Consider the following 15,790-nt stretch of genomic DNA (forward strand, 5'->3'; position numbering starts at 1 on the left):
TTCAAATGCTTAGGTCCAAAATTGGTTGAATTGTTTGCTAGAGACCGCAAAGGTAAAATCTTTCGAATTTTGACCTCTTGGCAGCCAAATTTTCAGCCAAAAACCGATTAAAAAAACTTGCCTTATGTCTGAATACACTTTATGTAAAATTGCAAATGTTTAGATCAAAAATTAGCTGAGTAATTTGGTAGACTGCAGAGATCAATTTTTTTTTAACTTTGACCCCAATTTTGACGCCTTAACATTTATTGTTTTGGACTCAAATCAAATTAAAAAGTTTGATCCCATGTCCAAGTAACCTACATCTAAAATTTCAAGTGTTTAGGCCCAAAATTGTTGAAGGAGTTTGATAGTTTTCAAAGGTCAAATCGTTGAACTTTGACTCCTTGACAGCCAAATTTTGGGCCAAAAACCGATTAAAAAGATTTTGCCAAATCTCAATATCCTTTATGTCAAATCTCGAGTCTGAAAATTGACAGAGTTATTTGATAGGGAAATGTACAAACACAGACAGACATACAGACAATTTCACTTTTCTAGATATATAGATTTATGCATATTTGCCAATCAATTTCTTTTTTTTATTATATCGATGGCGATGGGATTTTTTTTTAAAGAATATTGTCCAAAAAAAAAAGTAATTTGTTTCATTTTTATTTGCATGTGATTGATCTTTTTTTTCACAGGAAAATATTACATGGTAGCTTCAATTATTTTTAGAAATAAATAAAAAATTTATTTTGCATGTGATATAGTCTAGTTGAAGTTTAACTTATAAAAACAGCTGATTGGTCTGCCTTTTGGCTAGGAACAGTTTATTCTCTTCTATCAGTGAACGAGAAATCTTCCCAGATTGAGGCAATTGAAATTTTGGTTCCAATTCAGGGTTTCTTTTTAGGGAAATGGATGTTCTCCACTTTAAAAACTGATAAGAAAAAAGTGTATTTCAACACAAAAGCAACATGAGATGAAATTTAAATGACTTTTTTTACATTGCAGCTTGGCCGATCCCATCTTTTAAGAAAGGTGTGGAAAGTGTTAACAATGCATCCAATCATGAAAAAAGTTTCTTTAGTTCATTATTATATTAATCAAATAGATGTGTGTGTGTTTCTTGTTTATATGTAACTTTGATAAATACACATGAAATTATTTTTTGATTTGAACTGAATATTTTTTTAAATAAAAAATAAATGTAAATTAAAACGAATTTTAAAAAATCATATTTAAAAAAAACTTATAAAACTTGACTACATATTGAATTATTCTTTTCTAAGCCTTTCGCCTAGGCAACAGCAGATGAAAGGTGCAAATAATAAAGACGAAAGTCATTCCAAAAGTAAAGCTTCTTTTTTTTTAACTAAAAAAGTTTAAGAGCTACAAAGACGTGAGTGGTACCATTAAAATGAGCAACCTTTTGTGCTACAGAATTTACTTTTCTACATAGTCGTCTCCATTCTCAATGCACTTTTGCCAGGAATTAAATGATGAATCTCTTTCTCCGCTTCTGATGCACATCCATAACAGGAGTTGCTTTCTTAGAGTCTCACACTGTTAATATTCGCAACAGAGAGATGCATAAGTTCAGTCATCATAACAATGCAATTTGCAATCCGCTCTGATCCATTAAAGTGGAATTTAAAAAATAGGAGGAATTACTTTTGGAACGTCCCTCGTAGTTATCTTTGGCATTTTTCCATAAAAAAATTTTTTTTTCTTTCATTATCTGAACAATTTTAAGCGACAAGAAACACAAGTTTCCATCTAACAATATTTACTTTTGTTTTATGAATTTGATACGATCAATATTGCAAATGAGCTTCCCATCTGTTTTATTTTAATCCTTATTAGCTTTCGATAATTAATTCAGCCGTCTATGAAATTAGACCATCAACACATTCTAGAAACTAATCTTTTCGTCGAATGGAATTTCTTGTTGGAATGCTGTTGTGTCATTGCATCGCATTGCTGTGAATTGAATTAAAATTTGTTGTGCAAAGTGATACCTTCGTTTCTCTCAACAACACAATTTCTACATTTTTGACATTCTCAACTTTTATGTTGGGTATCCTAAACCAAAATTATATTTTCGTTAGATCTAAAAGCTTTTAATGTTGGCAAAAAATCTTTGCAATACTTAATAGGACAAGTAGTCATCGAATTATGACCATTTAAACTTTGTTAGAATTTAAAAGATTATTCTCTTGTGTTCTATTCGTCCAGAAACCAATTTTCACTGTATCTTTACTATTATATAAAAGGAACCTTTTGTGTGTGTCTGAGTTAGTTCCCTATGGACTCCGAAACGACTTGGTTGATTTCTACGAAATTTCACACAAATGTACGTTATGCGTTTGGCAGTGTTCTTAGATAGGTTTTGTGTAAAAATGTCTTTGATAAGTATCTATAATCGATAATCCAAAAAAATTTGATAAAATAAGAAACCGGCAATTTTCACCAAAGTTAATACCTTATCCAGCCTAACATCACAAGTGCATGTGAGAAGTTTTATTACCACACAATCAGAAAGGCCCAGCATATAAAATCTACAGTAGGTTTTTTGATATGACAGGGCACATGCCGAATGAATAATTCTTGTTTAGAGCACAATTCAACCATAGTACCTGACTTTTGCATTTTAAACTTTAATTCAAGCTGTTATATATAAATATAATTTTAAAATCAATAGTAGGTTCTCTACAATGTAACGCAGACTACAATCTATTATGGACTAAGTCACTGCAGGCATGTGAGGTTCCTCTTTATGCAATGGGTTCCCAACTAGCAATCAATTTGATTAAAAAATAGGCAATTTCACTGATTTCGATGGCAATAAAAATATGAGAGTGTGAAATATTCGTTGATCCTCCTTCAATCCCGGGTAACGTCGGGTTTCTCTGCTAGTATAATTGAAGATACGAGAGGCTTTGAATAAGTGAAAAATGTATCGTCATCTTGTGGTCCATGAAAATTAGTCATGATGGAAGCAATAATTATGAGATCAAACCAGCATAAACATTGACTAAGATCCAGCTCTTAGCAAAAAATAGACAAAAATCGAACAGAAGTGAAACTTTGATGCTTCATATATGATTCATTTCAACAGCTAACACATTGAATCTTTTTGATATGATTCATAACACATTGGAAATCAAATTATTTTTTTAATAATAACTCAATATAAAATCAAATTTGTACTACGTAAAACAGCAAAAATATTTGCTAACAGGTTAAAAATTTCGTTTTCAACTTTGTTTTGGTGAAAGACAGCTTAAAAATATATTAAGTCCATCATATTTTTTGTGGATTATGCTTTGTTTTATGTCGGAAAAATCAATGCATGCCAAAAAAAAAACTCGGCATTGAACAACACCTATCACTTGATCACTGTCTGCCTGATGCTTACGGATCAGAACAATCTGCATCTTCTCACTGGCATTGTCCCTTCTGATTTGAGATGGGAAAAGATCATAAAAACTATCAGTGATGAATGTTATCTCCTTCAGTTTCATCAGCTATATTGAACCCCTAACATTTCAAGCAAAGACCAGACTCCAGTTGTGGACCAGATGACTAGAGAATGTCCCCCACCTTCTTCTGACATGGGAATTTTCCCTTCAAAGGCCATCTTTCTCAGTTCAGAAGCACTTTGTCTTAAACAGAAAACACTGAATTGCCAGAGAATGGGAATGGAATGATCACAAGTTATGATCAGGAGTTACTATCAACAAGAGTATCTCTGAGAAAATTGACCACATTCTGTTTAGCCATATTTGATAGAGTATGGCATAAAGGTCCACTTCACAAGATCACCAGCTATGGAATAGTTAAAATATCCTCTCAATTATTAAATCCTTTCTCTCTGAAAGGTTTATAAGAATAGTTGTTGATGGACAGAAATCAGAAACTCATAGTATTAATGCTGGCGGTTTAATCCTGGGCCCACTCTCGTCCTGATCTTCATCAATGATCTCTTAAATTGCATTCTTAGATCATTCGTAGACATTTATACAGACGACACCACAATCTATGGCAACACTTCAAAGGCCAGCAATGACCAAGGTCTTTCTGATTCTCTCTCTTCTGATCTTGAGAATGTGATGCAATAGGGAAAAAGGTGGTTGGTTAATTTTAATGCATCAAAAACCAAGCTTCTCTCCTTTCATCATAATCGCTCTGATCCCCACCACGCCCCAATTGAAATGAGGAAGTTCCATGTCTTGTTAAGTTTCTAGGAATGACCTTCACTCCTGATTTAAAATGGAACACATACATCAAATCTGTTGCCAAGATTGCTGGAAAAATAGTTGGATCACTCTACTGCTCCAATAGGTATCTCACTGGTGATGCAATCCTCTATCTGTATAAGAGCCAGGTACACCCTAAAATGGAGTACTGTTGCCACATCTGGGTAGGAACTGCTCAGCGCACCCTGTCCAGCCTTGATAGAGTTCAAAACCGGCTTCGAAACTTAGCAGGTGGTACACTTATCTATTCCTTGCAACCTCTTTCCCACTGATGTTGCGAGCCTGTCTCTGTTTTATCATTATTTTCTTGGAAAGTGCTCGACTAAACTCAATCTATGGTCCCACCCCCTTGCCAAACTTTCACAAAAAATATAACTAGCTACAACCATTATCAACAAGTTTCCCCACTTTCTATCTCTGCCTAGATCTAAATGCAGATTCCATGAACAAAGCTTCTTTCCTAGAACTGCCTGCCTGTGGAACACTGTTCCACTGACCTAACCTTCAAATCCAATGTAAACAATTTCTTGTTAAGCCATCCCCATAAATAATCAAATTCTACCCAATTTATACCATTAACGATTACTGCACTACCATCTTACATTCATTAACCCTTATCCTCGAGTGGCTTTTAGGTAATGATTCCCAAGTAAAAAAATAAAGAGGAGTTAGGCTTATGGTCAGGGTTAAAGAGGATGAGGAGCATACAATGCAACATTGTCTTGTTTGGCCTCTACTGCCCAATTCGTGCAACAGAAAAGATCATGGAAGTCTCCATTCAGTCTTAAAAGACAATGGACACTCTTGTAAGGGTAGCTGCATGTGTAATTATGAGGCAAGAGTTGCACAATCCCAGCCACACCTCTCCTGAATTGGCACTGCTTGAGTACAGTAGCAAGGAGGCGTCCAAGACAACTGGAAACAATGCTGAGCTAAGTGGAGAGCACATACAACACCTCGAATACCCAAATGGTCACCCATTTTAATACTGACTATACTCTGTTGCTTAACCTCAGTGATCTAACAGGAACCGGTGTATCAACGTGATTATGCCATATATGAAAGATCGGAATACAACAGTAATGCAAAGGACTGCATAAAAAGGTGGGAAACTTTTGTATGATCACATACTTCAAAGTTACATAAAGATTAGAAAAAGGTTAAAAAAAAACAAAAAAACATATTGACGTCTTTTTAATTTAAGATGGGGTTGTTTTAATATGCATGGAGACACAATATCGTGTGCACAATAATTTGAAACCACTAACATTAAAAAAATGACTTGCTATTTAAAATAGTAACTTGAAGTAACCTGGAAAAATATTAATGATATAAGAGAAAAAAATTGTACTTTTATAATGAGAAAAGATTCAATTTTGTTTATATTCAGATTTTAATAAAAATATCATCAAAAGTAAACGAGTTATCACAAGTTAAAGTTGAAGAGAATTTCATAGTTAGCCATTTTTTTTGTACGCGAACAGATAACCTCTTTGTTTTTGTTGCAACCGCAGGTATAATTTTTTTTTTTTTTTGCTTACATAGATGGTATAAATTGGGTAGTGTAACCATTGGTGTTTGTGTGTGTGTGTGTGTGTGTATATACATATATATAATATAGGTGGCCTCTTTGTTTTTGTGGTAACCGGTGATATAATTTTTCTACAAATATAGGTGCCTTATATTATTCTTGTAACCACTAGTATAATTTTTTTGCTTTATATAGGTGATCTCTTTTTTGTAATCACTGGTACAATTTTTCTACTAATATAAGTGACCTCTTTGTGCTATAACCACTGGTATAATTTATTTACTTATGTAGGCGGCCTTTATTATTGTTATAACCACTGGTATAATTTTTCTGCTTAAGGTGGAATCCCTGTTATGTTGTTATTACCTGAATGGTGTATGCTGTTTATTTCGCTCTAGCTATGATCAGCAAACTCATTTCATTGACAGATATCCAACAGTGTTGACTATCATATATGAGTCAAACATAAATAGCATGGTGTACTGACTTGCCTGCCATAGAGAAACTTGTTTAATGTTGACAAATAAAATCGGAACTATTTGTTAAAATATGGCATGATCACGTTGACACACCCCTTTCTGTTAGATCACTGAAGTTAAGCAACATTGAGCCTGTCAATTCCAGATGGGTGATCACTTGCGAATACCAGATGCTGTATATTTGAGGGTGTTGGTACTTCCCTTCAAGAATTGCAAAAACCAAACGTCGTCATCTCCCCTGGTGGGGATGTATATACGACTGGGGATTGCTTGTGAATTTCATACTCCCATGAAAACTTCCTTTGGAGGATCCCAGTTCAACCCGCCTAGTGTGAGTGCCGTTAGAGTATAGTAGAAATAGTAGTAGTACTATTTGTTGGTGAGCAGCTTCTTTCCAATTATAGTAGGAGTCATGATGAATGAAATCCTCACAGTTAGATGGGCGAGGAGGATATTTTCCCATGATGCAACACTAGAAAAGCAATATTAAAGTACTAAAGTGTTGAGACATGCCATTAAAAAAGTATGCATTAAGAACAAAAATACACATAAAATATATTTGAATTCAGTTTTTATGTTTTTAACTTTATCATAATCTTCCAATCTTTAACCTTTTTTTTTTATTTTAAACAACTCTTAATTTATTTTAATTTGTAAAGTCACGATTGCTTGAGAGAACTAACAACTGCTTTAATTATATCTAGAATAATTTAATTCATGTTCATATGCAGCTGTGAAAACTGCAATAAAATAAACGTTTGATATAAATGCAATACAAAATGTATTAAAAAAAAAGAAGATATTTAAAAAAAAATAAAATACAAATAAATAAAATAATACAAAGGAAAAGGAGATGGACATGACAGTGGCACCAAGAAGGTTTTTCTAAAGCGATCATGTGGACTGAGGAAATATGACTGTCGAAATATATATGAACAGAAAAATTGAATATATTATTAAAAACAAAGTTATATGTTTACGGAAAAAGGAAAAAAACTGCTACTACATTAAACTGACCGTTAAGATAACAAACAAAACGACTTGCTCTCTCTGGGGCCAAAACTCGAAAAAAGACTTGGTATCCCTTCTGTTCTATCACTTCACCAGGGGCACTGACTAAATCACGACTCGAAAGTAAGAGCACCTACATTATTTTAATTTCTAAGCTATGTTCGAGAGAACGCCAAAAAATAATTTATTGTATTTATACATATTTATACAATTATTATGATATTTCTCCTGTCTTTTTGAACTTTGTGACCTATTTTATGGTGACAGATTTAGTTAAGGTCTGTTAGGCTTTAATATTACAGCATTGTGATTTGAGGAGGGCCAAAAATACCAAAACCCATCTATTATATAAAAGGCAAAATGGGCGCGTAGATTTTTGTATGTCCACGTCGGCCTTCTCGCGTTGGTTACATTTATGGAGAACTTTCCGTATACTTCCTAGATTATAATATCTATGATTCGAAAACAGACGTTGTCTCTATCTTTATTTCGATCAAGTTTTTAAAAATTCCAGAGTTAAGTGCGTGATTCTTAAATTAAGCCAGACGTTCATTTCTGTGCCTGCATGAACTCATTCACTTATCCATTTCTGCAAGTCAACTTTTTGATTGACATCGCTAAATTTGAACGCTTTACACTTCCTGTCACGTCATAGCGTAACGGTAAGATGTCAGGTTCTCTGTCACTTTCTTTTCGCCTGTGCATCATGGGTACGAGCCTGCCTGCCTACTACCACTTTTTATTTTTTTTCTCAATACACACCTCCAAATACCCGGGCAACGCCAGGCACCCCTGCTAGTCTATCCTATAGAAAAGATGAATCTGTCAGCAGTTACAATGAACATGCATTGTTAAAAGTTTTTATGTCGAATGACCAGAGTGAATTTTTTTTTTTGTTCTTTTGTTGGAGAACAAAACAACAATCAGTCCATTGTCTAAAGATGTCTATTCAATCTTCACATCTAGTGATAAAATGTCATTTTGAACTTGAGTGTGACAGATGTAACAAATTAAATATTTTTCTTTCTTAAATAAGTCAAAATGTCTTCAGGCAATCTAACCCCAGTTGTAGGCACACATTTAGGGGTTTATTGTCACGATTTACACACCAATTTTTATAAAGCTTGAGTAGTTTTCAAAATATTAATATTTATTGAAAAAAATATAAACGTGACTTCCAGACAAAAAAAATCTTCTCATAAAAATTTAATGATGCATAAAAATGATGTTTTTTCTCTTGTTTCTGTTGAAAGATAATGAATGTGTATTTATTTTCGATAAATCAAAAGGCAAATAGATTACTGGCAAGTCATGCATCTGCAATTCTTTTTCTTCTTGTTTAATTTCACTCTTTCCTTTTCCAGTTTTAAAAGAATTAAGTTCACAAGAAAGTAAAAACGCGAAAATCGTTGTCTACTTCTGTCCACAAAGATTACATAACCAATTTGCAATAAAAAGTATGCTAATATCTATTAACCAATCGGAATATTTTCTTGAAACAAGTCTGGAACTTAGATAAAAAAAAAAAAAACAACCTAATTACAGAAACAGACGTATTTCTAGCCAACACCAAATCATCAGCACAACAGAATGCTACAGAACACTGAACTCTTAAACTACATAACTACTTGAGGATGCTGGAAGTGATGTAGCTAGATGTACATTCACACATGTTGGACTCACACGCAACAATGAACATTGCAGAAAATGATATAAGCGTTTATGACATAATAAAATAAAAAATATATGAATCTTAATTTTTGTATTTCATTCCTCTTTCACTGATTCTTCATTTTTTTCTTTCTCGTTCATTAAACCAACACTGATGGTATAAAATCAATCCAACTCTTTCTTTGAAGACAGGAGTAGCTATACAAATATGGCAAATCTAAATTCAAAATTTAACGGTTTAAAAGACCAGACAATTGCAAGATTTTTTTTTTTTTTTTTTTTTCAGTTAATGTGTTTATTTATTAAAATTAAATTAAAATTTTTGAATTGTAAAAGATTCTTCTTCGGGAAAATTCACATCGTATTTATTTTTTCCCTTCCTTCATGTCATGATAATAATAAAGCCTGGCATATTCTCGTATTTTTTGATTGAGGTTGACGTTTTAAATGTTCAATGCAGTGTGAAGCATCAGTCGTACACTTGTGTCAAAATAATAACAATCTTTTACAATGCGAAAATTTAAATTTAATAAATATTTATTAGAAAAAAAAAAATCTTGCACTTGTTTTGTCTGTATTTATTTTCAATAAATTACAGATATAAATTATTAAAGTGTGACATAAAGCTGAATGAGAGGAGATGGGGGGAAAGACAAACTATTACAAACTGATCTAACCTAACTACTTCCTAATATTACTCAAACACCGCAATACCACATTTACTCTATATATACTTCACGGTATACATCCTTGTATAATCAGCAAAAGAAGTCATATCATGAGGAAACTTATTTTTAAGTAGGGTGGGGTGTCACTTCTCGGCTCTGTCTGGTTCTTACAAAAAGAAAAAGTGGCTCTTAAAAGCTATATTTGACAATATGCAACAGGTAGTGATATGATTATTTATAATGTAAAAACGAATGCTATTAAAGATTCCCCCCCCCCCTGACTAAACTATGATGCTGGCGATTTGCCAGTAGAAAAAAGTGAAACAAACTTGAATGCTTTATTCAAATACACAAGTTTCAAAAACTTCTAAAGGATATCTGTATCGCTAACAAATCACATCGTCTATATTGCCTAATTAAGGATGGTGTGGAAAATTAAAAATTTGAATTGGGGAGTAAAAATAAAATAATTGGGCAAGGAGAGAGACAAACATAACGGGGGTTTAATGAAATTATTCACATGCTAGCTCAGTTATGAACTTAATATACCTAATAACTGAACACGTAAACTAGTCTTAAACAGGTCGAAACCAATGTTTGATTTTGCAGCTGAATGTCCTTTTGCCTAAAGCACAGCTAAATACCATTTTGGTTTTGCACCTCTAACATGACACAGTTGCAATATTCACACACCTTTCAACAGAATCTGATGTTTGAGTATTGTCTCGTTATTAGGGAAGAGAGAAGAGTTCATATATAAAGAATGGGATGAAGGTCCTGTTTGTAAGGAAAGAAAAAAACAGTTTGTATATGAGAATGCATGTACGTACACAGATGTTGAAGTCGAGCTGTGTGCATGTTATGTTATTAAGTCTGCATGTATGTGGCTGTAGTCATGTTGAACTTTTGGCTATTGTCAACGTCAGAGACAATGGTCTCGGTGGAAAGGTTGCAGGCCAAGAGTGAAGTTTGGGGATTGAAAAACACTGCTGATGAGTCAACTTACTGTGTGATCTCCTGACCAGAAAAGAGAAAGAAACAAATGGGCCTTTTTATCAACTCTGATTGCAAACTGAGCTCATCTGAGAGATGACCTCTCATTAGGCAAATCAAAAATAAAGTTAAATGGTTGCACCAATCAGCAATCAGTTTAGAAATTAAGCAGACTCAAAATCATTAACCATGAACTGTTACTGCTGTTGTTGGTGGTACCACTGCCATTTTGTTATATTTTATTATCAACAGAGATGAACGCAGACGATTTCTATTTTTCTTTTTTATTTCTTTGTATTGTCTTTTTATTAATTTTTTTAAATCTTTTTTTTTTTTTTTGTATTGTGCCTTTTTATCTTTTTATTAATTCTTTAAATCTCTTTTTTTTTCTTTTTTTTGTATTGTGCCTTTTTATCTTTTTATTAATTTTTTAAATCTTTTTTTTCTTTTTTTTTGTATTGTGCCTTTTTATCTTTTTATTAATTTTTTAAATCTCTTTTTTCTTTTTTTTTGTATTGTGCCTTTTTATCTTTTAATTCTTTAAATCTCTTTTGTAGATTCCTGCAATTACTTGGATCCATCTTCACTTTTGTTGTGTCTGACGTCAACGAGAAGATTCAAATTCTTCGAGATTATCGCCATGGTCCTGATGCAGATCAATATGTCACCGTTGATAAGATGATGGCGCATGAGATTCTGCATCAGTTGACGAAAAAGAGCAAACCGTCTGGCTCAAGGACATTGCTGCGTTTGCATCGGGCTTTTGAATTTGTCATGGACTTTATTCGCGAAGTGAGGTTTGCCAAGGAAGATGCAAAAATGTCCGAACTGACGAGTACAAGTTATGACCGAACACTTGCCAAATTTCATCCCTGGCTGGTCCGACAAGGCGTCTATCTTGCAGCCTACACCCTGCCCAGAATTTCACAGTTCAATATTAGGTTGAAAAGTAAAGAGGATTCTGATTCCCACTTGGACAGAGTGCTTCTTTTTTCCAAGCCAATATATGAAACAGTACAGGAACTCTATGTTACGAATCAGCTGGAAAATCTGCCTTGAGATTTTGTTTGAAGAAATTAGTTGTAAATCTTCTGTGTGTGCGTGTAATGTATGTATTAAAGCAGGTATCCTCTTGTTAAAGAATTAATTGAAGGAAAATTAGGTACTTGTGCAGTATAATAGAATATTTGAACAAATGCATTTCGGATAAAAACACTATTATGTACTTATGTCATGTCAAAATTTGTATAAATTCCAAAAGTTATGAAAAATGATCCGGTAGATGTGCAAGATCTATTTTTCACAAAAAATCATAAACTAGCGATCTGACATTTTCTATTTTTTCAATGACGGATTTCAAGAAAAGCAAAGGAAATAAGTCATTTTGTCGTACAAAATTGTATGCATAACTCTTCCATATGAAAACATACGATAAAATTCGATAATTCGATAAATTCTATTTTTATTTGTAATTATTTTTCGACTGGATCATTTATCGTAATTTTGACATGAGACCTAAGACTTCTGCATTTGTTCAAATTTTCACGATATTGCACAAGCAGCGAAAATTGTTTTTTGGGAAAAGCAAAATTCTGTTGTTATCACATTCCAGTTCTGATTAAAGCATTCTTGGAAAATGGTTTGAAATTTAAAAAAAAAAGTGAATTTATTGAAGATTTTTTTCTTTCAATCAAATAAAAATAAAAAAACAGTTGATGGAAAAAAAGTAAACACTTAATTCTGAAAGAAAGAAATCCTCACAAGTAAAAAAAAAAAAAAAAAAAAAATTTAAAAATCTTTGGATGCATTTAATCATTTCTGAGAAAACTAATGGGATTTTGTTGTAAAATCTCAAACAGAATGATGTCTTCTTCGTTTTTAATCTGACCTGTGAAAGTGGAATTAAAAATTAAAAGGATGAAATAAACTTGTGATTATTTCTTTATTGTTAAAGTTGAAATGAAATTTATAAAAACAAAGAAGAAAAAGTATATTTGGGTTCCATGGGGGCAGGAATTTGGGGACAGAAAACATTATCATCTGCCAATGAATCAAGGGAAACAACTCTTTTATAGGACCAAAGAAGGGGCTTTTCCTTCTGAAGAACTGATTTTCAGTTCTGGTGTTGCATTTTCTAATTTTTAATTAAAAAAAAAACAAAAAAAAAAAAAATTTTATTTATAATTCCGCTAATTAACTTTACAGTCGTTGGTTGTGTTTCTGATGTTCCATCCGCCACACATAATGTATTTGTTGTTTCTTCTTTGTTATTTTTATTGAAAAAAGAAAAATATATTTTTATTTTTCAAATTGCACTTTTTGCTTTTGTTTATTTTATTTTATTTATTTACTTTTTTGCAGCTAAAAACATTTTCAAAACTTTTTCTTATTTTTATTCTTAATTTCTCCCGTTGTTTTGCTATTTATTTATCTATTATCTATTGTCACTTATACAGTATGGGGCTCATATAAAAATCACATTCCAAGTAAAAATTAGGCAAAATGACCATTCTCACCAAAAATTAAGAAGAATTGTTGAGTATAATTTTAATCTATAATATAAATCTCACCTGTCTGTTTAAAGACATGTATGTATGTTTGTATGTCAGCCTAAAACTTTCAACAGAGGTAATGGATTTTCACAAGATCGATATCGTTTTGAAGCTCAACCCTTCGGATGACAAATATCGAAAATTGGTTAAAAACATTAATTCCTTCACCTCCAACTGGGCACTTTTCTAAAGGGAGGGTCGCTTTTTTTTTTTTTTTCTCAATATTTTCAAAAATCATCCCCTCTTTTTGATTGACTAGCCTTAATTTAAACCTTTGCCACTTTCAGTTTGGCGATGGATGCAACAGCTAAGATGTCATTTTTTTTTTTTTTTTTCACATTCTTTTCCTCCATTTGCAGTACAGGTTCGAGCTGCCTTCCTACTACCACTTTTTTTTTTTTCTGGCTCAATACACACCTCCAAATACCTGGGCAACGCCAAGCACCCAGGCTAGTTAGATAAAAATCAGTTTTTGTATTTTGCTATCGATAAGAACGGAAATACTCATAAAGCAGGGGGAGGTAAGTCAGTCTGACATTTAATCAAGTAATAATGAATGGAGAAATTGGCAAGTATGAAAACTGATTTTTATCTTTAATTATATTTTTGTTAAATAACTTTTTAAAACTTTTGTTGAGGATATATTTTTGTTTGATATGCAAGTATATCAAAGAATTTTTATTGGAATGCAATTTTTATGTGACCCATACTATATAATCACCTTGATTTTTTTTCAAATTTTTTTTTCAAACCCATTTACTTTATTCTGTTTCATCTCTATTTAATTAATGTTAAAAATGTTTGTACATTTCTATGCATAGGATTCATTCCTAAACTAATTAACTGATCATTATGAAGTTTGAAAACTAGGATACTCATATTGGTCTGTAATGTGGGTTATATTTAATTTAATTTTATGCAAAGAGGAATAAAAAGGTGATGTAAAAAAAATATAAAAACTCTTTCATGAAAATTCAGATATCTTTGATTTTTGTGAAATTTTAGCAATAGATATTAGACATCAATTAATAAATATTTCTCAAATTTAAGTTTCTTGGGAGTATTTCAAAGAATTTTATAGGGTATAATATGGGCACAACCTCCCATTTTAGACATTCAAATACTTCAGATGTGCATTAAATTTGATCCATTAGCAAGATTCCCTGAATTTAAATTTCTTAAAACTTAAGCCTTAAATTTGAAACGTTTTCTAGAATCAGAATCATGTATTAGATTGTGATTAAAATTATAACAATTCTAGACATAAGGTTTAATATAATTATATCCTGATTTTCATCTTCATAAGGGAACATAAAAATGGTGCAAAAACTATTCTGTTTGGAGATTTAATTTTACCCGTCCTGGGATGGATACTCTAGTTTAGCATAAAATCTATTAAACATTCTTATCAATTATACAAACATATAAATCTTATATTAAAATGGTGTCAGTAAGAAAAAATGGCTCTTTCCCACTTTTTTGAGAATGTTATTCCATTCACCATAACAACCAAATTGTTTGTTTCTGAAATTTTGAGGCTAGGATTGATAATTTGTATTTGGATTATTCTGACTACTGTTCTCATTTTGAGTGTAATTTTCATGTTTCGATTGATGTAACCTCCTACCTTCTTCAGATGTCTTGTCGAACTCTTGTGAAAATAACTCAAACTGAAAACAGTAGTTTGAATTATTCAAATATCCACCAAATTCTATTTATTTGTACAGTTTGTTTGTGTTAATATAGAAAAAAAAATTATTTAATCAAAAAAAAAATTTTTTTTTATATATTTATTCAATGAAATATTTTGTTTCTTGTTTTATAGAAAAACATTTTTTAATCCCTGGCCTCCATTTTTAGAAACCATTTTGATACACAAAGAACTGTTTGAAGCCTGAAAAAAAAATTTTTTTTTTCAAAATTGCTTCTGAAAGTAAAATCCAAAAACAATCTGAAAAAAATGAAATGATAAAACCATTGTTAAGTGCATTTATTTTCTTTAATAAAAAAGTGAAAACGAAAATGAAGAAAATATATTTACAAAAAAAATTATTGAATTTCATTTCTTAAAATAGAAAGACATGAAACTTTGAATTTTAATAAGAAAGAAAATAGAAGTTTTGAATTGCTACAAACATGATACAAAGTTAAAATTTCATTTTTCATTCATTGTAGAAATTTTCAGTTTTGTAAATCTACACCCAACAAATAGAAAAATTAATTTTTTTTTAATTTGAATTAGAATTTGGATAAAACTGTATCTATGAGCCCTCGGCTAATTCAGTAAATGAAAAAAAAGGAGATTCTACTTTTTTGTTTGGCCAATTACATAGAAGTAAGAAAAATAAACATAAAAAATAAATCAGATTTTAGTGTGGGGGATCACTTTTACATCTAAATTTAATGTAAAATGATCACTTACTACTGGACCAGATAGCATTAATGCATGGTTAATCATTTAAATTTATATGTGAAAGTGATCACCCAGTTTAAAATCTAATTTTTGGGGACTGGGTAAAATTTTATCACTTACTTTTTCAGACTTTTTACATATGACCACCTAAAAAACACAATCTCTTTTTTAGAATTAGCAGCAGTTGCAATAATACTAGAATTTGTGTGTGTGCTACTCAAAGTT

General features: G+C 31.7%; 1 protein-coding gene across 1 annotated transcript in view; it reads left to right on the top strand.

Moving 5' to 3' along the window:
* LOC145300540 (ceramide-1-phosphate transfer protein-like) overlaps positions 1-12,527 on the top strand; it is a 32,324-nt gene extending 19,797 nt beyond the window's left edge. Inside the window, exon 2 of the mRNA XM_080144492.1 lies at positions 11,158-12,527. Within this exon, the coding sequence (XP_080000618.1) occupies positions 11,158-11,659 (502 nt within the window). The 3' untranslated portion in view covers positions 11,660-12,527. The remainder of the gene's footprint in view (positions 1-11,157) is intronic.
* The last annotated feature ends 3,263 nt before the right edge of the window (positions 12,528-15,790 follow it).

Source organism: Euprymna scolopes, chromosome 2 (assembly GCF_053919585.1).
Source record: "Euprymna scolopes isolate OS-2025 chromosome 2, ASM5391958v1, whole genome shotgun sequence".
Classification (NCBI taxonomy): domain Eukaryota; kingdom Metazoa; phylum Mollusca; class Cephalopoda; order Sepiida; family Sepiolidae; genus Euprymna; species Euprymna scolopes.